Consider the following 26,311-nt stretch of genomic DNA (forward strand, 5'->3'; position numbering starts at 1 on the left):
TATCATTTCGGTCATTCAGGCATGAAGCTCGTGCTCCTCTCTGGTTCGTCTCTGTCCTTCAACTAAATTGTTTCTCGTGTTTCTTTCCTGGTTTTCATCCCTGTGCCTCCACTTACCAGGCCTTAAGGTAACTCACCTAGAGTATTCCTGTTGCTTCCCAGCTGGTGTCCCCACCCCTCATCCATCACTCCCCCATCAGTCCATCCTACACCTGAGGGATGTGGGAGGCCCCACCAGTTTTTAGAGTTGTGGTCGTATTGTATCACTTTTTTAATACAAAAATAGAAATGGCTCCCCCATTTTCAAAAAGTGAATTAAGACTCTACCCAATTGAATTCCAGTCTTTTACAACCATGCTTTTATGACCTTCCCCCTACACACACGGTGTGATCCAACTCAAGACCCTGTGTTTTTCAAACACACTCTGTGGTTTTCTCACTGATGTGTTTTTACATCCGATGTTCTTTCTAACTGGACCTATCCTTGTCAGTAGCCTATTTTTTTTTAATTTTTAATTTTTTATTACCATATAATGTATTATTAGCCCCAGGGGTACAGGTCTGTGAATCGCCAGGTTTACACCCATCACAGCCCTCTCCATAGCACATACCCTCCCCAGTGTCCATAACCCAACCACCCTCTCCCTACCCCCCTCCCCCATCACTAGCCTTTTTATAGATCTTTTGTTTTGTGTTATTAATACTCTCTTAAAATAATACATTAAAAGGCCTTTTGGGGAAAAGCTCCCAGTAGCAACATACATATTTGCAACATAATAGGCAACATGCTTTTCAGAATCAACATGGAAAGGACAACTGGTCTCCTTTCATTTAAAAAAAAAAGTGACGCAGGAGACCACAGGTAATTTACCAAAACAACAGCAATGGCAGCAGCAGCAGCAACAACAAAAAACCAAATAGAAGGCATAAATTGCCAACTAGGTTTATAAAGTTGGCAATATAAATGGATCAGACCTTTCTCAGGACTATCACAAATGGCTGACTGAGTTATTCTCGGTTTAAGATCTCTAGGTATAATAGGAACCATATCTTGCCTGCTATTGACTCACCAAATTGTGTTCTATAAAGGACACTTTCAAAAAAATTCACAGGGAGGTGTCATGTGCTTGTCAAGCTGTCTCCCGAGGGGGCTGTGCCTGTTTATATGGGACACCCTTTCCTCATCCATGCAAATGTGCCGTGTGGATTAGCAAGACTTTGACCTCTCTAGATCAGAAGCCCTAGATATATGTATAATCTTGCTAGGAACTTTTATCCTAAAGAAGTAAATAAGGACATGTATCCCTATTTTCCTTAAAATCATTTGTAATAACAAAGTATAGCAAAATTTTTGGTAGCTGTCCAAAGGTAGAGACTAGGGTCAAGTGAATTATGCTAGAGTTCTGAAATGGAATAATATCCTGCCATGGAAAAGAGAAAATTTAGTGACATTGAAAAATACTCAAGCTGCTTTTATATTACAAACGCGTGCTTAAAATAACATATAATCTAATTTCAAATATATAAACATACATAAACACACAGAAAAAACCTGGAATATCAGATATATGTAAACATGTTTGATTATGTCTGGGTGTTAGGAATGGAAGAGATTTTTTCTTTCTTCTGTCTTTCAATTAGACTTAATGAGCCTGAGTCACTTCGTAAAAGGGGAAAAAAGATAAAACAAAAAGTAGCACAATTTTACATGGCTCTTCTTCCATGAAGTCTTTGTTTACTTCCTCATCTCATGCTCGTTTGAAGCCTGGGAGCACTTGTGTTGAGCCTCTGTCATGACACGTCTTATTCCGTCTTGCATGTGGATATCAGTGAGCAATTACCTGTTAGCTTTGCCTTGCTCCTTGAGGTCCAGAACTTATCACTGTCTGTTTTTTGGCATCTGTAATTTAGGTGTCTGACAAAGACTTACTAGGTTGAATCTACTGTAAATATCTACAAGAGTGCAATGAGTAGCCTCTGTAGATAACTAGGAGCAAAGAGGTGAGAGCTTTTTTTCTAGTAGAGTGGGGAAGGCATGTTGAAACTTCGAGTGATATGCAGATACCCGAAGTTCTGACAGCAGGTACCAGTATGACAGGAGAATTATCCCGAAGAATCTCAAGAGGTCACATTTCTAGTCTAGGGTTAGCGTAAGCAGATGTATCTTGTAGTGCCTGCCTCAACCGAGTCCCATGAATTGTGTCAGAGGGCTGAAATTTACCAACAAAATGTGACTCTCGAAGAGAGCTGAACGCAGTCAAATCAACTTCACCAAGGAAAATCTCACAGTACAAATCCTTTCAAACCAGGGATGGCCCAGTTGGGGAAAAATCAGAAGTCACCGTTTATGTGGTGGTGCTCTCCCGGTTTTCACGGTGCAAAAATTCATTCCACTCAGCAAGAGTATAGAATTATGTGATTTATTAAGCTCTCCCCTCCCCGTAGGAGCATAAGTGATGATTTTTGTGGTTAGTGGTGATGAGCAATTAGCTGAAGAAAGGTGATTCCTGCTCCAAGCCTCCTTCCATGCAAGCTGGATTTGGGTCTAAGTCTGTGAAGTTTACAGAAATCCATCCAGAGCTTTGTCTTTTGAACTCTAATTGGGCAGCTCTCTCAAGAGCTGTAACCAGGCTCATTTGCTTAGCAGCACTTTCTCACTTTCTAGCTTAGAAAAGATAGGGAAAGGAAAGAAAAAAGAAAAGAAAGAAAATCAAAGCCAGGGCATGAATCTGATAAAGTTTTGGAAAACAGTAGGAGGTAATATAGATGAGTTCTTACAGTGTAGGTTGCTGTGGAATTCTGTGGCGATCATGTTAGCTGATGGTCCATCTTGGCCCTCAGACTATAGTAAAGCTTCCATTATTTTGAAAGAAGTAAAATAATTGTAGGGAGCTAGGGGGCAAGTACACTGATTGTGTAAAAGGTTTCACTGAAATGAGGGGAATCACCTTTCCTTAGCATTTGCAGTGAAGCTAAAGATCTTCAAGGAAGGGGGACGGGTCGTGAGCATTCCTGAAACCACAAGAAAGTAGGACAGTGAGGTAGACGGCTCTTGCTCAAGGTACACACTTTCCAGAATGGCCTCATGTGGGCTCTACACAAGGGTGCTGAAGAGAGTTTGATATGCCAGATGTCGCGTGCCATCCCAAGAATAAGACACACTTCCTGCCTTCACGGTGTTTATAGTCTAGTGGAGGAAACACATAAGCTAACGTGGCAATTTTGAAACGAGCGTTGGTGAGTGCTGTGATAACGGTATGCACGAGGGGCTCTTGGAAACACCCACATGCTGGGGGGCTAGGGGCGATCTTTGAGATCTGTCCCAAGACCTGATCTTCAAATGCTATGAACAAAGGAGGCACGAAGAGTTCATGTAGAAGAGTTAGAAAGGGGCGGTTTCATAGACAAAAGTCCAGATGCAAGAGGTTGTGGCCTGTTCTGTTACTTTATGAACGTTTAGGGGAGGAAAGTGGAGATAGGGGAAGATGGACAAAGGCTGAGGTTGTAGACAGAGGCCAGATCACAAAGTGCCTTATAAAGCAGTTTCAGAGTTTGGAATGAGTCCTAATGGCAGGAAAGATGGAATGTGATGGAAAGCTGGCAAAGTAGCCTGTGTGGAGAGAGGAAGAACTGAAGACTGCCTGAAATTCACAAGAGGCAGAGCTTACGGTAAACAACTAGGGGAGAAAGCAGGCTGGACTGGAAAAGGTATTTGAGGCCCAGTTTATCTTTCAGTGTGCCTGAAGCTTGTGTCCCTCAAGTGATTTCCCAGCTTAGATCCTCTAGTAGGCATGATCGGGGAGCTTGCCCAAAACTATGGCCAACCATGCCTTCAGCAAGTGTCTACTTAGAGAAGCCAAACAGCATTTGGAAAATCTTTACAAACATGGGAAGAATGTGCTAGCACAAACCCTCCTCGGGAGCTCTCAGCTGCAGGGGCAGGTAGGTTACAGCGGAAGCGAGGGTGATTCTTCTGTTACGATGCTGTCTTGCCCAGAACCTTCCGAGTCACACCCGTTGGCACACCCCAAAGATGAGTTGGCTAATTGCTACCATGTGAGACTCAACAGGGACTTGAAATTTAAGTACTTTCATGTGTTCCCCCTGTGACTTTTTCCATGGGAGGAGGGTGTCCAAGATCGGGACATACCTGACAGTTTTCTCTTTGATTCATGAGGCAAAATAGAACGAAAGCCCTGCCAGAGCCAGAGCCAACCTCAGTGGCAGGAAGACCAAAGTGCTATTGTAGAAGACACAAAAGCATTTCAGAATAGCCAGTCCAAATTTAGGAATAGCAGAGGAGCGCTTCTCTGATTCACATTTGCACATCCAATGAAAGATGCTTTGGAATTTCAATTGAAAGTGACAATAGGGAAATATAATTACTTTTGTTAACAATGTCTTTTAGGAAGCAGGAACCGAAAAGAGTATTTTCCCTCTGCCTGAACCACAAGATTTCTTTCTGGCTTCCCAAGTCAAGTTTGAAGACCTCATAAAAGATTTGAGAAAACTGAAGAGACAACTAGAAGGTAACAGGAACTGTTCTGTTATTATGATAATAGCTAAGTTTTGTTTTTTGGGGTTTTTTTTGAATGATTGAAGAGGATTATTTATGTCTGGTTCATGGAATGGAATTGGCACAGAGCTCAGTTATGGTACACCGCAGCCCTGATGAAACTTTCCATCTCTTCTGCTCTATGTGGAGACACTGTATTTGCATATCCTTTTCTTTTATTAGTGTTAATCTGTGCTTTTTATAGCTCCGTCTTTTATGTCTACATTTTCCAACATATAACAGATGTCATCTTAATAATCATAGCAGCAGGCCTTCGTTGACTGCTTACTATTGTATCATATAGTGACGCCAACCACCCCAATAAGCAGGAACTATACCAACTCCATTTTGCCGATGAGAAAAATGAGGTTTAGAGAAGTTAGGTTCTCACAGCCAGTGAGAGGCCTCTTTACCAGGCTCCTACCAGGCCTATCTGGATGAGAACTCATGCCCTTTCTAAGCTAGTTGACTGTGCTGCCTTATACGTATCCCCCATGTGCACACACATACTCACACACGCACACACCCCCCCATGCACTTGGTTTATGTATAGGAATCTAACGAAGATGGCAGGACCCACCATAAGCATTCAATTTTAGTTGAATTTCCATTTTTAATTATTCACAACAAAAATGCCGACAGCTCTTTTGGCTTTTTTTAAAAGGTAAAACTATGTCTCTCTCGAGCAGGAATTTTCCTTTGGCATTGCTCGCGTCTTGTGTTTTCACTGTGGAGACATCTTCTTATCCAAGTATATAAATACTTGCGTTGGACCTTGTGTAACTCCAACTGCCGAGCTCCATGGAGGATTTAGGGAGCGTGTTAATGTGGAAATGGAGCACAGAGTGCCAAAAGGAGAGCTTGAGGAAATGAAGAGCTTGAACCAGGAATCTTTTTACACTAAGACATAAAATAAACATTTAAAAAATGTTTATTGTGAAAGAGTGCTCAGAAACCCAAGTCTTAGAAGCAGAACAGCCTAGAAAGGGAAGCAAAGTGGGACAGATCTCCTGGTGGCAGGGAGAGCCATTTAGTTTTACTCTGGGCATAAAACTTGCTTAAATAAGGAGAGCGGTTACAAGTGAATATTTCTACCTTGTAAATTATTTTTAAAGGAACATGTGGATTTTTTTTTTTTCTCTCCCGTTGATGTGGTAAAGAGCATGCATTCAACCATGTGGACACTGCATTTAGAATGTGATTTCTGAACCTGTCTGTGGTTATTCTTTTCCCTCTCCTAAAACACCGACGGTTTTAACCTTGTCTAAGACCAGGGGCTTGATTCTTGTTGTAATAAAACCGTGTGAGCCATCCTGTGGCAGTTTTTCCTGTCACTCTCCAATGGCAGAATTAGCGCCCCCGCTGGTCTTCAGTCTGGCTGCAAGGTTCGCCCTGGCCAAGAAGAGCCAGGCTTGTTTACACCGTGGCTGTCGCTGAGTACAAATCCCCTCTGATCTCCTGGACCTTTGCCCTCCTGAGGCGTTTTCTGAGCAGAAACCTGATGTACATGTGATCTTTCCTCTTCTCCCACCGTCCTTCCAGGGGCTGCCTCTCTCAGGCATCCCGAATGGGCCACCTCCCTTTGACGTCTGGAAGTGTTTGATGATTCATAACCAAGATAAGAATGAATTGGGAGGCCAGTGGAGAGGCAGGTGTTCCCGCAAAGGTTCCCCCCTTTGGTGCACCTTGTCTTCTGCAAGGGATCTCAGGTGCCATTCCACATCTCTCAATACTCCACTGACCCTTGTCCCGTTGTTAGGAATTGCAAGAACTTCTGAAGTTGGAGGACCTATCTTAAAATGAGGGAAAACCAAACGTTGCCTCAGTTGTTTTTCTTTTTTGGCTTGGACTATACCAAAAGATGTGAGGCATCACGAGGCAAGAGGGAGAAGTGGGACTCCGCATGCACACGCCCCCCCCACATTGGATGTTTAAACAAAAATACCCTGCTAATCTTTAGAGATGCCAGTGTTTTTAACACATGAAAGGTACCTAGTAAATATTTAAAGAAAATACAGACCGTTGGTTCTCTAATGAATTTCTTTTTCTTCTAAATGCCATCTGGCAAGATGGCCAGAGTCGTGGCGGTCCGTTTCATCTCGCTTCCCATTCAGGTTCCACGTCCTTTTCCATAAGGCCTTGGTGTGAGCCTAGATTGAATGTTTAATTGAAGAGGACATAATTTTCACACATACAGCAAAGATTTGATGAGGCTTTGAGGTTTATTGTAGCCATTAAAATGTCGTGGCTGCTGGCAAAACCCCAGAAAATGTCTAAAGCTAAACCAGATGTGATTAGCAAATTTCAAGACGTCTCAGGCCCCCTTTCTCCAGGCAGGCACAGCTCTTGAGAAGAAAACTGGTCAGAACCACACCTTAGCAACAGAGTGTGAATTAAATCAGAGTTTGTTGGTTGTGTAAATGTCACTGATACACGTGGATGTGGCCGGCGAGCATCTTTCATAGAAACAAGAACTTTGCAGGGCACTTTTACGTAGGTAAACAGAGCAGGTCATTGATGATAATAGTATCAGCTATAGTTCATCCAATGCAACTATTATCTATCAGATGTTTTACATCATCATCTCTTTTAATCTTTGCAATGACCCTCTGAAGCAGATATCAGTCTCTAACAAGAGAAGGATACTGAAGTTCTAGTGCTCACATAATTTGCAAAGTTCCAGGTGGTGACCTAGCCACATTTTGATGCTAAGTAGGACTCTAAGGTATGCACTTGGGATGCATCCTGCCTGTGACCCAGAGCTCCCCATACCTCCATACCTCCAAAACAGAAAGTTAGGTGTTCAAGGCAGAAAGGCAAGGCATAAATCCTCATGAAGGTACCAAGGACAGAAAGAGAGTTCCCGAGTGCACACATATGCACACATGTGTGCTCACACACGTGCGTGCGTGCCCACACACACACACACACACACCCTTAGAGCCACACATGTAGACCCTCAGCTCAAAGGGAGATAAGAGAAGAATTTACTTCAGGCTGGGGATGGGGAAGGGAAGACATAAGGGAGAGATGGGTCATAAACGTGAAGAGTCACATAGACACACGAAAGTGAGCAAAGTTGTTGTGTCGGGTTAAGATGGTATCAGATGGTGGGTTTTGGTATCAGATGATGTACTCTTTACCGGTTTGGTGGAAGTGAGGTCTTGTCAGGTAATAAAACCATAAAGAGGGTTAAATGGAACAATTACAATGCCTGTGTCATAGGAGGTAATGAGTGCACGGTCTGTTAGTAAAGAAAACTTGAGCAAAGCTGATTAGGGGTATGTACTTTTTCCTGGAAAATGCACACCTTGTCGAATTCAGCCCCAGGTCACTGAGAGGCTGCTGGATGAGTTTGTGGAGAATCTGATTCCCACTTGTGCTCTCTTCTCTATCTTGCGGAGACAGAACCATATTCGTGGTGCTTGGGAACATATTCCATATCTTGTTTACTGTTCTATATCCCTTAGTGAGATAATAATTTTCACTCCCCTGATACCATGATAAGTAATAATTAGGAAAAATACCAAATGACAGGAAGAGTTTTTCTGTTTCTTATTCATTGACCTTGTTTGCTGGCCAGAACCCTCAAGGTATTTTTACCAACCCATATGTGGTAGGCAGAATAATGGCTCCCAAAAATGTCCAGACCCTAATCCCTGAAATCTATTACCTTACACGGCAAAAGGGAACTTTGCCAATATAGAGAAGGGGAGATTATCTTGGACTATCCAAGCGGGTCTAATCTAATCACATGGATCTTTAAAATGAATCTTTAAAAACTGAGAATTTTCCTTGTCCGTGGCCAGCGGGAGATAGTACAGCAGAACAATCAGGGAGTGTGCAATGTTGTGGGCTTTGCAGAAGGAGGAAGCAGGCAGTGGACCAGGGAGTGTGGGGAACCTCTAAAACTGGAAAAGGCAAGGAGCAGATTTTCCCCTGGAGCCCCCAGCAGGGAATGCAACCCTGTCAACACACCTTGATCTCAGCCCAGCAGACCCACGTTAGACTTCTAACCCACAGAACTATAAGGTAATACCTTCGTGGTGTTCGAAGCCACTTAAGTTTGCGATGATTTGTTAGAGTGGCAATAAGAACAAATGTACTGTGCATTGTATCCTTCCTGGTGGTGTCAGTTACACCAGGGACACACACACACACACACACACACACACACACACACACACACAGACACCATTGCTGAGGTCATAAGATGTACAATTTCTCGAGTAGGGGCGCATCCCAGTACAGCATGAGATGTGAATTGGTGCTTTCTGACAAGGAGCCTATCGCCAAATAAACCTAGAGCTGCTCTCGACCAGAGTCATGTCCCACAGATGCACAGTGCACCTGAGCTTATTTAAAGGCTCTGGAAAGTTCTGAGGTGAAAACAAACAGACAGACAAAACCCAAAATGGTTCAACCCTGTTCAAAGCATGTCTCAACTTAAAACCTAAAACACTGGTTTTCCTTTGGTGTTCTTTCACTGACTACTTAGTAATGTGTTGCAGAACATGCAGTCTGCGAGATAAGTTTAAGAAGGGGTGTTGGAATTAATTTCATATTTTTAATATAAATAAAACCATTGTTGGTTCAATGATCGCTCTAGGCTAACAAGAGGAGGAGCTGCGGTGCACAATTTCGACCTATGCCCTTTGGTATTGCTCTTCATTATCCTGGCTACTCTGTCCCCCCAAATCTGTTCTCCATGGAAACAATTCAAATGGGCCAGACATCTGATGCTACCAGGCATCCAGTGTCTTGATGCCTAGAAGCCAAAATGAATAACCTTAGTGTCATCCACAGTTACCCTGGCATCCCCAACCCCAAATCCATATTGATTTGATATGATCCTCTGGTAATATTTTATTATAAAAACTTCATTGTGGCTATGGAAGTAGGAAAGCCGAACTAATTTTTGGTTGCTGGAAAATGAGACAGGAACTCTTCAGATAGCTGTTGGGAAGTCAGCATGTTCCGAAGAGTTGAAGAAAAAAACGAAATCGCTCTTATTAGCTAACAGTAGTTACTCAGTAGCCACTGTTATTAAAAGTAAGCTATTCCATCAACTAGCTATATACTTATTCTTGCTTTGAAAATGATGCTTTATTAGCCCTGACATCCCATAAATAAATTGGGAACATGTAATTGGTAGTTAGCCCTCGGTGTAAGATATTCAAACTTGTTTGAGATTGTTGGCTGAGATGCAAGTGTGTGTGTACGTGTGTGTATTTTAAGATAGTTCTCATGATGTCCTTTTCTCTAAATATTTAAGAATATGTATTTGAACATGTCCTTTCTTTTGAACCTTTGGAAATATTTGGCAATACAGCAGTTTAGGAAAGGCAAGAGCCTCTGTTGACATTTTGATATCTGTTATCACTCTATAAATGTTTATCCTACAAATATTTATCCTACAATGTTAACTTTTTTTTAAGCTTTCTCTAAATGAGATGCTTTGTGAAATGCATAGCCCAGGCATTCAGTAACAGTTAAAAATCTTCATTCTGAGTTTGAATCGTAGTAGTATCCCCTAACTAACTTTACATTAAAGTACATCTATCACATCTTTAGGCATTTTTAATCCCGATGTCCTTATTCTGATGGAGTGGCCAAATTAGCTCATAGCCATCTCGATGAATCTCTGTTTTGTACAACACTAGGAATTGAACATTCTACCTCAAAATATAAAGTACAGGAGAAAATTAATTCATACAGACATGAAAGTAACAGTTCAGGAAAGAGAGGGGCTTTTTGTTGTAGGCATTTGTTGCTGTTTGTAGATTGCTCTATCTAGTGTCAGTATGTCTTCCAGACATAGAAAGTAGATCAAATTCTTTCATTTAGCTCCAATCCTGTTAAAGGTCGACCCCAAAATTAATACACATGTATTTAAGAGTCATATTGTCGGGGTGCCTGGGTGGCTCAGTGGGTTAAAGCCTCTGCTTTTGGCTCAGGTCATGATCCCAGGGTCCTGGGATCAAGCCCCGCATCGGGCTCTCTGCTCAGCGAGAAGCCTGCTTCCCTCTCTCTCTGCCTGCCTCTCTGCCTACTTGTGATCTCTGTCTGTCAAATAAATAAATAAAATCTTTTAAAAAAAAAAAGAGTCATACTGTCAATACCAGTATAATCAGCCAAAAGAGGACTTGGGGAGGGAACCACACACCTCTACACATAAAAGCAGGCAATGAGAATGTTTTTACCTGGTAGTTTCTCATGGCCCTGGGCGGAGCCTGAGGTAGAGGCAATCATTTAGCGGTTTGGATAAATACATGACATTTTTACAATTAAAACGAGATTTAAAAACGTAAGTTATCGTCAACTCTTAGTTATAGGTAGGTAGATTAGTAAGGTTAAGGATTAGCCATAGCTTTTTCTTTTAAAGTCAATATATTCTTTCTAACCATCAGTGAATCAGCTATATTATTTACATGCTGGAAAACCTTTCCTGTTTGAAACTACATGGTAAGCAATAGACTACCTATTGTTTCTCCTGCGAGGTGGAAAACAGTCCTGTTCTAACTCACTTACTATAATGAACAAATTAGCTCTTTGGGCAAATACGTTATTGAGCTAGTATTTGTGTGGTGCTGGAAGGTGAGGTGTGTGAGGCTGGGTTTGAGACTTGGAGCACTGATGGCTTCAGGAAGGGAAGCTGCCTGCAGGAGAGCTGGCGTCCCCAGTAATGGAGTGAGAGATGGCAGGAGGGCTAATCAGCAGAACTGCCCTTTCTCTTGCCCTTGACCGAGGCTTTTTATTTTTCACATTTGGATTTGGGGTGGTGTGGAGTGTCCTTTCCTCTTCTTAATACTGTAGTTAATCAAGATTTGGCTGTGAAAATTAAGGAGAAATGCTAATAACTGATGTTTACATTTTTGGGGACATTGGAAGGATCCTGTCCCGACGCCACTGTCCAGTTCTCTAGTGCAAGTTTCAGTCACCACCATCCTCTCTGACTTCCATCTTTCTCACAAGCATGTTGGCTTCTCCTCCATCAGGAATCTACATTATCTGTCCACTGCTTGAATGAAAGTAGGGCCTTTGGCACACTAAGTCAGTTAGTCTTACTGAGCCCAAAACAGAATTTTAGAAAAGTAATTGCCTACTGAGCTTATCTCAGGAACCAAAGATGACTTAAAGAAACTCTGTGAGGATTATTCCTTTGAATTTGCAATAGACACAGTGAGGCAGTAGGGGGCTATAATGGCTACAGTTCTGCCCCCAGAGCAGGTGATATAGGGGTATCCTTAGAGTTGCCAGATTGATTAAATAAAATGTGGGAGGCCCAGTTACATCCAAATTTCAGATTAAAAAGTTTTGTTTTTTGTTTTTGTCTTTTTGGTTTTTGGGGGTTTTTTTTGCAGGAGTCTGTCTCAAATATTGCACAGGATACACTTAGATTAAAAAAAAAAAGATTCCTTGTTTATACCAAATTTAATTTGGTGCCCTTTTATCTACTATGTCTAGAGAAAGTTTAAAAGCAATAAGAAAGGCAACTAAAAGTCGGTTCCCTTTTTATTACTGTTACGTACCTGCAATTCTAAACAATCTCAGGGATAAAATTTTCCCTCCAAAGGTGGACAGTGGACCCAGGTACGGTATGTTCCAAGGTACAGGGCATATCCATTTCCACCATCACTAGTGGCTGTAGTTGCTGTTTTAAGGAGCATTTGTGAATACCTGAAAATTTGCTCACATCATTTCTGTTTCTTAAAACTACTTCCAAGTAAGTACCACCTGCATGTTAACCATAAGGAAGTTGAAGCAACTTTGCTGCTAATGATCAGAAGTAGGTTTATCTGATTACAAAGCTCATATTCTTTGCACTAGACCATGCTTTATCCTTCGACTGTTTGTAGGCTTACCTCTCAGGCATGAACGATATGATCTAGAACAAGAAAGCTTGAAGAGTAAGCCCCACTTATTTTTCTAGTTCATCTTCTAAAGGTATTACATGTACTAATTGGATTGGCTTTAGGCTTTTTTGGTCTCTACGCATAACTACTCCACTAATCTACAGGTCGCAACCTATGTCCTCCTACCACGTCCCTATGAGTTTCCTTTGGTCTCTCTGACACACTCTCTCTGTCTCAGTCTTTCTCTGAAAATTGCCTAGACCACGTTCTATTCCGTTATGACTCGGAAAGTAAGCACCGTGGTCTGATGTAGGTAGTTAGATAAATAGCAATGGCCACCCAAGACACCTCACATGGGTTTGATGCCTTGGTTATCTCTTCATTTGCAGAAATTACATGTAATGTGGTTCTGGTGTAGATGAGAAATTAATGGAACTTTCCAGGACCTGTCAAGTCACACAGCAGAGCAGACTGTTGCTTCTGTGTCTGGACTAGCCCTGACAGTGCAGAATAAATGATTTGTATGAAGTAGCTCTCTCTCCGCAAGAGTATAAGTGTTCTTTAAGACAGAAGGAGAAAAAATAAGACAAAAACTAGATCTCACCATGAGAATGAATGTACTTTTTTTGTTTTTGCTTTTTGTGTGTGTGTGTGTGTTTTTGTTTGTTTGTTTGGGTTTGTTTTAATTTTTTTTTTTTTTTAAGAGAGGGAAGGGAGAGGGGGACAGTGGAGAGAGGCAGAGAGAGAATCTTAAGCAGGCTACATGCCCAGTGCAGAACTTGACATGGGACTCCGTCTCACAACCCTGAGGTCATGACCTGAGCCGAAATCAAGAATCAGACACCCAACTGACTGAGCCACCCAGGCACCCATGATTGTTTTCTTTAATTACTCATTGAGTGTGGTCCATAAGCAGGATGGCTGGGGTGAGGGGAGAAAGAAGACTTCCAAAGACTTTTGGAGGACATCTGAGAAAGATGGTCCATTGAAAGCTTGTTTGGATTGAACACTCAGGTAGGATTTTAGTTCCTCCTGAAAACTATTTTAAAGATAGTAAAGAGAATTCTTTGAAAGCATAAAGTCAAGAGCACAGAATGAAAGAGAAAAATAGAACTGCAAAATTTCAGAAGCTTAAGAAATATATGGACAAGTAGTAAATGAATCTACCAAACAACACGGTGGAATTCTAATCCAGGAGTGGAGAAAGGTGAGAAGTGATCTGATTTTTACCACACGATTCATACATAACACAAATTCATATGTAAATTCATATATATACACACATAAACATTCATACATAGTCATAGGTTGATACATCAACGAAATCATTCAAGAAAATTTCTCAAAATGATAGACACAGTTTTCTAATTTTAAAAGGACCAAAGAGGGGTACCTGTGTGACTCAGGTCAGTTAAGTGACTGCCTTTGGCTCAGGTTATGATCTTGGGGTCCTGGGATTGATCCCCATATTGGGCTCCCTGCTTAGTAGGGAGTCTCCTTCTCTCTGCCTCTCCTCCCCCTCCTCCCCGTTCATGCCACTCTCTCTCAAATAAATAAAATCTTTTAAAAAATAAATAAAAAGCCCAAAGAGATTCTAGCACAGTGGAATAAAATAGATCCATACCATTGTTAGAATATTTCAGAATACTCAGGGTGAAAAGAAAAGTTTATATGCTTCTAGAAGGAGATGGGGTAGAGGGACGAGATGTGGGAACAAATTAACCAGAATCAGGAAGCAGAATGGCTTCCAAGTTTTCAATAGCAGCACTAGAAGCTAGAAATGGATTAGAATTCTAAAGGAAAAGTATTCCCAATCCAGAATTTTACATTCACCAAATTATCAATCAAATATGAAGGCAAATGAAGAGTATTCTTAAACATGTAAGTTATCAAAAAACTTATCTCCCATGCAACCATCTTCAGGATGCTACTAGAGAATGTGCTTTTTCATGAAATGAGAAGACAAAGGTGACGGGAAATTACAGATCCAGTGGAGAAGGGAGGTGAAGAGATACTCCAGCGCAGACAGCCTAGGATGATAGCCAGGCCCAGAGAGCAAACAGTCCAGATTGGATTAGCTCAAAAGAATCATGGAGAAGATCCCTGAGGGATATGCAGTTCATGTATCTGATGTATCCTGAATGTTCTGACAAGAGTTCCATGACTAGCAGCAAGTTTGGAGTTCATTTAGTGACAAGCACATAGAAAACAGGAAATTAGAAAAAAATATATATTACAAGGGTGAGAGTGAGGGAGTTTGAGGAGAATGTTTAGGAAAGGCACATTAGAATTTATGAATCAGCTGGGACTGGGAGCTGGTTTTTGCAAAATCATACTGGTGTTCATGCAGGTCATGTGGTCAAACCATGGTGTGTTCTACTGGGAGGGGGCTCCTGTGTGGTGGGTGGAGAGGAAGGGAAGGGAACTACATCATCTATATTGCAGAAGGACAAAAAAGTGAAGAGTGCTGGTAGGAGCTTGTTAGAGTCGTGCAGTTAAGCACTGAGCTAATCAGGACCAATTGGCACAAGTGGCTGTCTCCGGGGAGGAAGAACTGGGTGAAATTTGTGGATAGAAGTAGGGAACTGCTTTTCCTGGAGCACATAGAATACACAGGTTCCTTGAATCGGCATAGGTGTAACTTTATTAAATATGCCACAGCAACACATCAAAGCATTTGTAAGTTCTCGGAGGGCAGATGCTGGCGTGTGGAAAGTAGTCCTAGCTTGGGATTTGGGAGACGCGGTTCGAAGGTTTAGTTCTGTGTCTTACGAACCATGGGAGAAACCACTGCAACTCTGACGGGTCTCGTAAGCTCTGTAAGCCTCAGCCGAAACACTGCAGCTGATCATCCTGGCTTGCCCCACTCTGGGATCCTGGAAGGGTCAGAGGAGCCGATGTCTGAGAAAGTCCTTCAGGAAGTGTGGGAGGTTTCCTTTAAACTCATTCAGAAGCCATGCAATTCTCAGTTTGCTCAACGCGTCTTGGTGTGCCCAAGAAGATGGGGGGAGGCATCAGCCATTAGGACTGTGTGGCTCATTTATCACCTTTAAGGAAGCTCCAGAAGACATGACTTGAATGATTATTGACCATGCCTAATTTATTAGTTCTTTCCTCCTTCGCGGCCCATTTGTCCGAGGCAGGAGATTTGCTAAACCTGGACTCTGGAAGGGGGCTGGATGCGTTAGCCAGAGTCCCAACCATGTTGCCATGGTGTTAAAAATATTTAGTTTTGCAAGCAAAGTTTTAGAAATAATAAAAGAAAAACTTTGATATGATTTATTTTTGTAAAGCGATTTCAACAAAACAGACGCAAGGGACTGGGGTAAGTACTTCAGTAAGGCGGGGGGTGTAAAATGTTGATCAGCGTGGTGACTTCTGATGCAAAGCATTCAATTAAGTGCAGCGTGGTGGGTAAAGGTCACCCATTTCCCAAACGGAATGCCTTCAAAGACAAGTTGGACAGAAAGGGGAGAGGAGACGGAAACTGAAACCTGATTCATTCGTTTAATTAATGGAAAAGAAGTTTCTGTTTTCCTTTGAAGCTGCGGTTGTGACATGTCTAGGTGGGAAGGATGACTTATGTCCCGCCAGGGTCCTCCTCTCAGCTCTCCCTCTGCTTCTACCCTTTATTTATAAATCAACACAGTTAATAGAATTTATTTTCTCTTTTCTCTGACAAGAAACATAAAACACTGAAGTAAAAGCTACTGTCATGGAACAGTCTCGAGTCACAAGCCCTGAGTTCAGATCCTTGCTCCACAAGCCCTGTGATCCTTGGCTTGTCATGTCATCCCTCCACATCTCTGTGTCCTCGTGTAGAAAGGCAGGTATCACTGTCTGCCTTACTGATAGTTTGAGAGGAGGGGCCAGGGCTATATGAAGGAGATCCCTTCACAGAATATCAGCAAAATGCTGGGTGCCTGGGGGGGCTCAGTCAGTTAAGCATCTGCCTTAAGCTTAGGTCTCTGGGTCCTGGGATCGAGCCCCCAGTGGAGTTCCTGGTTGGGCTCCCTGCTCTGCGGGGAATCTGCTTGTCTCTCTTCCTCTGCCCCCTTCCTCCCCCTTCCATCTCCCTCCACCCTTTCCCTCTGCCCTCCTCCAGTTCCCTCCACCCCCATGTTCTCGCTCTCTCTCTCTCTCTCACAAATAAATAAATAAAATCTTTAACAAAACAAAACAATCAGCACAATGTATAATATTTTTCCCTGATTCCTTTTATGCCCTCATTTCTGATATCTAGTCCAAGAGCAAATCCTGTTGATTCTTTCTCCAAGACAGGCCTTGCATCCATTCAGTGCTCTCCGTATCCATGACAAATTTCTAGTCCAAACCAGCCCCTTCTCTCACGGGGGCCCCTGCTTCCACACTTCCCTCCCTTTACTCCAGTCTCTGCTCATCAGACAAGTCAGGACACTGTGTTTTGTGTTCATAGCTCTTAGAATAACATCCAATCTCAAAACCCATCACTGTGCCTTCCATGTTTCTCCATGGTGTGACCACTTCTACCTTTGCTATCTCATCTCATGCCACCCCCACCCAGTCCTGGCCACGAAACCTCAGCCTCATAAGCCTGTGTGTTCCAACCCAATGCACTTGTTTCTGCTTTGGGACCTTTGCAACAGCTAGTCCCTCAGCCCAGAATGTCCTTATTTTAGATATTCCCATGCCTGGGGCCTTCCCTGTTCAGCTGGACTATAGTGAATAGTGATTCTGCATTAGGACTCCCCATTTTGATAGTGGTATTGTTTTTTATTTGATTGTAAATGTTTCCCCCACTCACCCTTGGCCCCTGCTCCATGTAGGTAGAGATCTTTTTTTTTTTTTAAGATTTTATTTATATATTTGACAGAGAGAGGGATCACAAGTAGGCAGAGAGGCAGGCAGAGAGAGAGAGGGAAGCAGGCTCCCTACTGAGCAGAGAGCCCAATGTGGGGCTCGATCCCAGGACCCTGAGATAATGACCTGAGCTGAAGGCAGAGGTTTTAACCCACTGAGCCACCCAGGCACCCCCCCACGTGGGTAGAGATCTAATGACCTTTTTAGTGTTTATACCTACTGTGTCCATCAGTACCTGCCGCAGAGTTGAGTGGACGAATGAGGGAGAACTCATGGCTGTGGGAGGTAGTGGGTCCCTTCCCCTCTTCTGATTGGAAGATTGTGTTACAGTAAGTAACTAAGGGTAGGGTAAGTGCCATTAGGGAGAGGGTATGTGCTAAATAATTTTTTTTAAGATTTTATTTATTTATTTGACAGAGAAAGAGAGTACAAGCAGGGGGAGCAGCAGGGAGAGGAAAGGAAAGGGAGAAGGAGGCTCCCACTGAGCAGAGACCCTGACACGGGGGTCAATCCCAGGATCATTACCTGAGCCAAAGGCAGATGCTTGAACGACTGAGCCACACAGTGCTCCTGTGCTAGATGATTTTGACAATGAATTTCAACTCTAATTTCTAAGACAATAATTATTATGCTATTTCAGTGCCTTCTACACTTCTCCTTATTCAGTATGAGTTACTGGTTTCTCCCCTAAACTTTGTTACTTGAACAGCTAAGAATCCCTGGAATTCTGGCCATTGACAGGATATAGGATATAAAGTCAACTGTAAAATTGTTTCAGGTTTGGCTCTCGGGTATTCTCTTTCTAAATGGCTCTCAAGGATCTGCTCTTGAATTAACCCATGCCTCAAAAATCCTGACATTGATACCACCCCGAAGTAATCATTATAGAATAGAACTCTTACCCAGTGTGGTTGGTTCATGAAAAAAGTTGGCCCAATTCAAGAATCCTAGAAAATGATACTTGGATCCTTTAATCTTTAATTTAAAACCAGTTAAATATAGCATCATTCCCACACCTTTTTAAGAATGAACTTTTTACTACCACAACTGAACCAGGAAGAAATCGAAAGCCTGAACAGACCCATAACCAGTAAGGAGATTGAAACAGTCATCAAAAATCTCCAAACAAACAAAAGCCCAGGGCCAGATGGCTTCCCGGGGGAATTCTACCAAACATTTAAAGAAGAACTAATTCCTATTCTCCTGAAACTGTTCCAAAAAATAGGAATGGAAGGAAAACTTCCAAACTCATTTTATGAGGCCAGCATCACCTTGATCCCAAAACCAGACAAGGATCCCATCAAAAGAGAGAACTACAGACCAATATCCTTGATGAACACAGATGCAAAAATTCTCGCCAAAATACTAGCCAATAGGATTCAACAGTACATTAAAAGGATTATTCACCACGACCAAGTGGGATTTATTCCAGGGCTGCAAGGTTGGTTCAACATCCGCAAATCAATCAATGTGATACAACACATTAATAAAAGAAAGAACAAGAACCATATGATACTCTCCATAGATGCTGAAAAAGCATTTGACAAAGTACAGCATCCCTTCCTGATCAAAACTCTTCAAAGTGTAGGGATAGAGGGCACATACCTCAATATTATCAAAGCCATCTATGAAAAACCCACCGCAAATATCATTCTCAATGGAGAAAAACTGAAAGCTTTTCCGCTAAGGTCAGGAACACGGCAGGGATGTCCGTTATCACCACTGCTATTCAACATAGTACTAGAAGTCCTAGCCTCAGCAATCAGACAACAAAAGGAAATTAAAGGCATCCAAATTGGCAAAGAAGAAGTCAAACTATCACTCTTTGCAGATGATATGATACTATATGTGGAAAACCCAAAAGACTCCACTCCAAAACTGCTAGAACTTGTACAGGAATTCAGTAAAGTGTCAGGATATAAAATCAATGCCCAGAAATCAGTTGCATTTCTCTACACCAACAACAAGACAGAAGAAAGAGAAATTAAGGAGTCCATCCCATTTACAATTGCACCCAAAACTATAAGATACCTAGGAATAAATCTAACCAAAGAGACTAAGAATCTATACACAGAAAACTATAAAGTACTCATGAAAGAAATTGAGGAAGACACAAAGAAATGGAAAAATGTTCCATGCTCCTGGATTGGAAGAATAAATATTGTGAAAATGTCTATGCTACCTAAAGCAATCTACACATTTAATGCAATTCCTATCAAAGTACCATCCATTTTTTTCAAAGAAATGGAACAAATAATCCTGAAATTTATATGGAACCAGAAAAGACCTCGAATAGCCAAAGCAATATTGAAGAAGAAAGCCAAAGTTGGTGGCATCACAATTCCAGACTTCAAGCTCTATTACAAAACTGTCATCATCAAGACAGCATGGTACTGGCACAAAAACAGACACATAGATCAATGGAACAGAATAGAGAGCCCAGAAATAGACCCTCAACTCTATGGTCAACTAATCTTCGACAAAGCAGGAAAGAATATCCAATGGAAAAAAGACAGCCTCTTCAACAAATGGTGTTGGGAAAATTGGACAGCCACATGCAGAAAAATGAAATTGGATCATTTCCTTACACCACACACGAAAATAGACTCAAAATGGATGAAGGATCTCAATGTGAGAAAGGAATCCATCAAAATCCTTGAGGAGAACACAGGCAGCAACCTCTTCGACCTCAGCCGCAGCAACATCTTCCTAGGAACATCGCCAAAGGCAAGGGAAGCAAGGGCAAAAATGAACTATTGGGATTTCATCAAGATCAAAAGCTTTTGCACAGCAAAGGAAACAGTTAACAAAACCAAAAGACAACTGACAGAATGGGAGAAGATATTTGCAAATGACATATCAGATAAAGGGCTAGTGTCCAAAATCTATAAAGAACTTAGCAAACTCAACACCCAAAGAACAAATAATCCAATCAAGAAATGGGCAGAGGACATGAACAGACATTTCTGCAAAGAAGACATCCAGATGGCCAACAGACACATGAAAAAGTGCTCCATATCACTCGGCATCAGGGAAATACAAATCAAAACCACAATGAGATACCACCTCACACCAGTCAGAATGGCTAAAATTAACAAGTCAGGAGATGACAGATGCTGGCGAGGATGCGGAGAAAGGGGAACCCTCCTACACTGTTGGTGGGAATGCAGGCTGGTGCAGCCACTCTGGAAAACAGCATGGAGGTTCCTCAAAATGTTGAAAATAGAGCTACCCTATGACCCAGCAATTGCACTGCTGGGTATTTACCCTAAAGATACAAACGTAGTGATCCAAAGGGGCACGTGCACCCGAATGTTTATAGCAGCAATGTCTACAATAGCCAAACTATGGAAAGAACCTAGATGTCCATCAACAGACGAATGGATAAAGAAGATGTGGTATATATACACAATGGAATACTATGCAGCCATCAAAAGAAATGAAATCTTGCCTTTTGCGATGACGTGGATGGAACTAGAGGGTATCATGCTTAGCGAAATAAGTCAATCGGAGAAAGACAACTATCATATGATCTCCCTGATATGAGGGAGAGGAGATGTGGGGGGTTAAGGGGGGAGGAGAAGAGTAAATGAAACAAGATGGGATTGGGAGGGAGACAAACCATAAGTGACTCTTAATCTCACAAAACAAACTGAGGGTTAATGGGGGGGTGTGGGGGGGTGGGATTATGGACATTGGGGAGGGTATGTGCTATGGTGAGTGCTGTGAAGTGTGTAAACCTGGCGATTCACAGACCTGTACCCCTGGGGATAAAAAGATATTATATGTTTATGAAAAATAAAATTAAAAAAAAAAAAAAAAATTAAAATAAAAAAAAAAAAAAAAAAAAAGAATGAACTTTTTATTTTTAATTTGGAACCAACTTAGGTTCAGAAAAGTTGCAAGAATAGTATAGAATGCTCATAGAGCCCTTATCCAGTTTCCCGAGCATTAATTATTACGTTAACCACTTTTTGTTGTGATGTATTCATCAAAACTAAGAAACTGGCCCTGATACATTTCAATTAACTAAATTCTGATATCTCTTTGGATTTCACCAGTTTTTTCCACTAATGTCCACTTCCTGTTCCAGGTCCCAAGCCCAAGTACCACATGACACTGAGTTGCCATGTCTCCCTCATCTCCACTGTTCTCTCGCAGCTACAGTTAACAGCAATATTTCAGCAGCTTCTACTTACATTTGCAGAAATAATGCTTTCTCACACTCATATTGTGACAGCATACCCTCAAACAATTAAATTACATAATTACAGGGGTGCCTGTCAAGAGAGCAATGCAACTCTTGATCTGGAGGTTGTGAGTTTAAACCCCATATTGGGTATAGAGAAAATGGAATCTTAAAAAAAAATTTTTTTTTCAACTGTATAATTCAGTAAAAAGAACAACTTGCATAAATAGATTTGGAAAAAAACACAACTGTTCTTGATCAAGATTATACTAAATGGTAGGGAGAATTGCTCAGTAAAGCCAGAGAGTGACCTTTCACCTACAAGCTTTCAGCGTGCTCTGGGAATCAGGCAGGAGGAACAGAAAGTAGTATTGATTTGGCAAGTCCATTAATGAAGTGCCTTTCACATTCCCATCTGAAGAAAAAGAAAAATATATTGGTGTAGTTATAATGGTAATACCCCACCTGTGTACGTAGCTTCACCCTTTGAAGCCACTGGGGCAGGCCAACATAGCAGAGAAGATGGGTATCCAAGATAGGAAGCAGAATGGCCAGCATGGAGCCTGGGTCTTTTGATTACCAAGCCAGAGCTGATGCTATGTTAACCATAAACTTGTGTCAGGTCAAAACATTTCTTCACAGAAAGAGATTTGTGGGTGGTTTTGTGAATATCAAAATATTTTTCTGCCCAAGTAAATTGTGTATCTTGGACCCTGTGGAAGATTCACAGTCCACAAATGGATTCTCTTCATGTCAGACAGCAAAATGAGTGAGGTCGGAGGGAGACCTCTTCAGCCCCAGCAAAGGGGACTAAAGTTTTTGCCAAGGTCCTTATCTCTTCCAGATTTCTTCCCAGATTTCTTGGCCTTGGTGCAGGTCTAAGAATGGAGAGAGGTTATGGGCTGTGACTCTACTCTTTAGGTACCCATGGGGAGATCAGTGACCTGAGAGTCCGCAGCCCAGCTCTGAGTTTCCTCTGTGCCACTTAATAACAGGTAACCTCCCATGGCCTTCTGTTTCTTCATTTAAACTGAAGGAGTCCCCACTGGTGGCACTGGGTGATTTTCAGCTTTTATTGCCTTTTTCCTTAACGTTCATGGGTACTTCACGTTGTCTCTGGAACTTCCCTGTAGGTTGTCGGGGTCGGAGGCTGGATAGCATAAGGCCAGTGGGTCTGACAGCCCTGGGTTCAGATTCTGACGCAGCCACAGTATCTGTGACATTTTCCTCATCCTTAGCTAACAAAAGGGATAGTAGCAGGACTGAGCTCATAGAATTCTTGACTGAGCTCTTGAATAAAATGAGACACATAATGCAGGCAAGGTCCAAGACACCTTTGGCCATTAAGGGCCATTTGTTATCAATCATACACATCGAGAACTTGATCTAATTTTCAAAGAATTATTGGGTACAGAGATAAAAAGCAATATGTCCAGCTCTGCATAGACAACCAGGCACCATTAAACCAGTGACTTCTCCTTACAGAAGGAGGAAAGCCCAGGGAAAATCTATAATGGCTGATGTGCTAAAACTGCTAATTTGACTTTTTTTTTTTTACAACATTTTTCTTGACTATTTTGATGAACTTTAAAAACACTGTCAAATTCTCAAGTATTTGAAAAAAAAAAAAAAAAAACAAAAAAAAAACCCAAACCGTCCAAAATATGAGGAGGGCCTTGTTTGACCTTTTCGATCAGTTCATTTGTTTAGCAAATATTTATTCAAGGCTCTGAGTTAGCTGCTAATTTTAAATAAACTTACTGAAATATCAAGTCATTTATAAACACGTTTTAAGAGCAAGTGTTACCCTCATTTTCTGGAGGAGAAATGTATTCCTACTTAGTCTTCTGATTTCTCTTCTCTCAAACACAGCAATCTGTCCCTCAGAACAGTGATTAAAACTTGCTGTCTGACAGGGATGGAGAAGGTGAGCAGAACTTGCCCTCCACCTGTCCTGTAGACTCACAAAAACATTTGTAAAGCCCTTCCTGATTGTGATATCATAATGAGAACCAATGAATCTTTGCCACCTCCTGTTCAAGGCCCGAGACCTCCGAGCTACAAATACCTCATTTGTCTTCTCATTCCAGGACTCCTCTTCTCCCTAACCACCTCCCCCCGAAACTGAGTGATTTAAGCTGGGGCTTATTGTTAAACTGGCATATACCTTTAATATATTCTTTTTCCTCCTTGGAGCTATTATAAAGTAAATTGTGAATCACAGTCAATGGCGTGTTGGAGTCAGTAACATGGAGTAAAACTAAAAAGGCAGCTAATCTAATAGGAATAATTAAACAATTGAACACAGTCCTGTCACAAGCACCTGACTCATCTGGAGGACCCGGACAAGTTCCTGGGGCTCCCCAGGCCAGCAGGAGGGGGCTTCACATAGGCCTCCCTTGCTTTCCGTGACATCAGGGCTGAAGACGTAGGCTCATTGACATGGGGGCTGAAGTCTTTAGGGAGTTTTGTTTTGTTTTGTTTTGTTTTTTTAAGATTTTTATTTATTTGCCAGAGAGAGAGAGAGAGTACACACAAGCAGGCAGAGAGGCAGGCAGAGGCAGAGAGAGAAGCAGGCTCCCTGCCGAGCAAGGAGCCCGATGCGGGACTCGATCCCAGGAGCCCGGGATCATGACCTGAGCCGAAGGCAGCGGCTTAACCAACTGAGCCACCCAGGCGTCCCTAAGGAGTTTTAATAGGCATTTAGGAATCTGTTATGCCTAACCTCTCCCAGGGGATACTGCTTTTTCCTCAGGCTTTCTGCTGTCTCCTTTCCCCCCCCCCCCCATTGCGGTCCTGCCCAGAATTTCCCCTTTTCCTCTAAGAGTCCCCATCCTTCCTGACGCACTCCAAGGTACCCACATAACCAAGAACCAGCCTCCCTTCGCAGACCTCACCAGCTCACCTTCTCTAACCCGCCAGACCCTGGGATGCAGACGACCGGGGCTGCGGGACCAGTCACTTTCCCTGTGCCATAACTCAACAGAGAGGTAGGATCAATGACAGGTTTACAGGAGAGCAGGACTTTAAATAGCTGAGGTCAGTGTCTGGTGGCTTCCCGTTAATACCACTGACAGCATCCCACCAGCCAGTCGATCGGCCACTCTGTTACCCACTCTAAACTATTTCTGATTCTCAACTTTATTTTCAAACAATCTGAAGAAATCCCAACTCCCAGCAAACTGACAGTGCAGCCCTCTTTATATGAAGCCTTGTTTATAGGCCACAGTTCTCCCGACAGATTTACAAGTGTCTGTGGAGTCTTAAAAGATGATTGCTTAACAGGCATTAAGTGAGACACATAGGACTGTGTAAATATTTTAGCTGGAATAGGGGATTTTTTTTAAACGTCTGAGCCAAATATTGCATTAAATCTGAAAACAGTGGCAAACTGATTAGGGGTTGTTGCCAGCTTCGTGTTTTGCCAGTGATTCCTGTAGCCAAGAATAGATACCAGAATCCAACCGCCGGTTTAGGCTGTGTATTTTAAAATAACTTTCCATCCTTTACTTTCTTCTCCTTATGCCTTTCCATCTTTTTTTCTTTTCTTTTCTTTTTTTTTTTTAATTTCTTCATGGCTTATCTAGATGTAAATACTCCGCAGAACAGAAAATTATGGTTAATGTGACTAACCCATAGAGGCCGAGTAGGGAACGTGGGCCCGGGGGTCAGAGACATTGCCGAAGCTTACAGCTGTCCTGGTAGAGCCATGTGGAAACAGGTTGCTTTCGGCTAACGGGGCTCATGTATCTTAATCACTGGTCTCTTTGTAGCCCAAGATTGCCCTGCTGGGAGGAAATAGTCCTAAAATGAGCATTGTTCCCTCTTCCCCTTACTGATTTCCTTGAATCTGAAAGAGGCAGGCCTGTTGCCTTCAAGACTTATGAGAAAATCTGTCACTTAATTTTAGTAAAAAATACCATGTGATAAGCATTTGGCTCCAGAGGAATTTTGTTTTGTTTTGTTTTTTTGTTTTCTTTCTTTCTTTTTTTTTTTTTATTTAAGCATTTCTACAGGGAAACCAGTTTGGGCAACGAGCAGGATGTATTGCTTGACCACAAATATAATTTCTGTGAAAATGAGGCCCACTACCAATGGAGCTTTGCTCTGATTCCACCAGCGACGTCTTAATTTTCACAAAAGACACTCCTTACTGCAATACTCCGTTGGTTGTCCGAAAATGCAGGTTCTCTCTCCTCTCCACAAATGGCTTGGATTTTAGTCGTGTGTCCAGACCATTTGATATTGTTGCTTCACAGGTCTGAGCCTCTTAAAATAATGTGTTTATAATTATTTAATTGTATATCTCAGAAGTCTGAGTGTTTAATGTAAAAAGGCCTGAAGACTCTCCCCCACCGCTATTCAGATAATTCCACTGGTGCTGGCAATAGTGTAATTTACATCCAAATTAAATGGCGCACAGAGGGCTTGTCCAAAAGGCTGCTTTCGTGCACAGGTCCCAAACCTCACCTCATGTTGTGGTTAATCCCGGAATATTTTATATCAGGGTTTGTATGTCACCAGTTATTGTTACCTTTGAGTAAACTCCCTCAAAGCATGGATGGTCATCTCAGTGTTTCCCATTGTAGAGTGTAATTGCTTCAAATGCAGGGACCACAGCCACTGTATTACAATGACGGGCACAATTGTGGCTTACCTCTGCAAAGTGGGACAGAAAGCACAATTTTATTTTCAAAAATTTCTCTCCTTCATCTTTCCCATTTTGGTATCATCTGTGTTGTACCAAAAGCAGTTTGGTGCCATTATGTGTCAAGAACCCTAACAACATTTTTCCTGTTTTAGCCATAATTCCACTTCTCAAATCTACCCTGAAGAAGCAGTCTTAAACGGAGTAAGATTTTATGGGCACAGA

At 42.0% G+C, this 26,311-nt stretch overlaps 1 protein-coding gene across 3 annotated transcripts in view; it reads left to right on the forward strand.

The window, feature by feature from the left end:
* The window catches only part of LOC111139049 (formin 1), a 372,768-nt gene that overhangs the window by 251,232 nt on the left and 95,225 nt on the right, over positions 1-26,311 (forward strand). For all 3 annotated transcript variants that reach the window (XM_022491166.1, XM_022491174.1, XM_022491184.1), the window contains one exon: positions 4,408-4,528. In XM_022491166.1, the coding sequence (XP_022346874.1) occupies positions 4,408-4,528 (121 nt within the window). The remainder of the gene's footprint in view (positions 1-4,407; positions 4,529-26,311) is intronic.

Source organism: Enhydra lutris, unplaced genomic scaffold, assembly GCF_002288905.1.
Source record: "Enhydra lutris kenyoni isolate GAN:26980312 unplaced genomic scaffold, ASM228890v2 scaffoldscaffold4, whole genome shotgun sequence".
Taxonomy (NCBI): domain Eukaryota; kingdom Metazoa; phylum Chordata; class Mammalia; order Carnivora; family Mustelidae; genus Enhydra; species Enhydra lutris.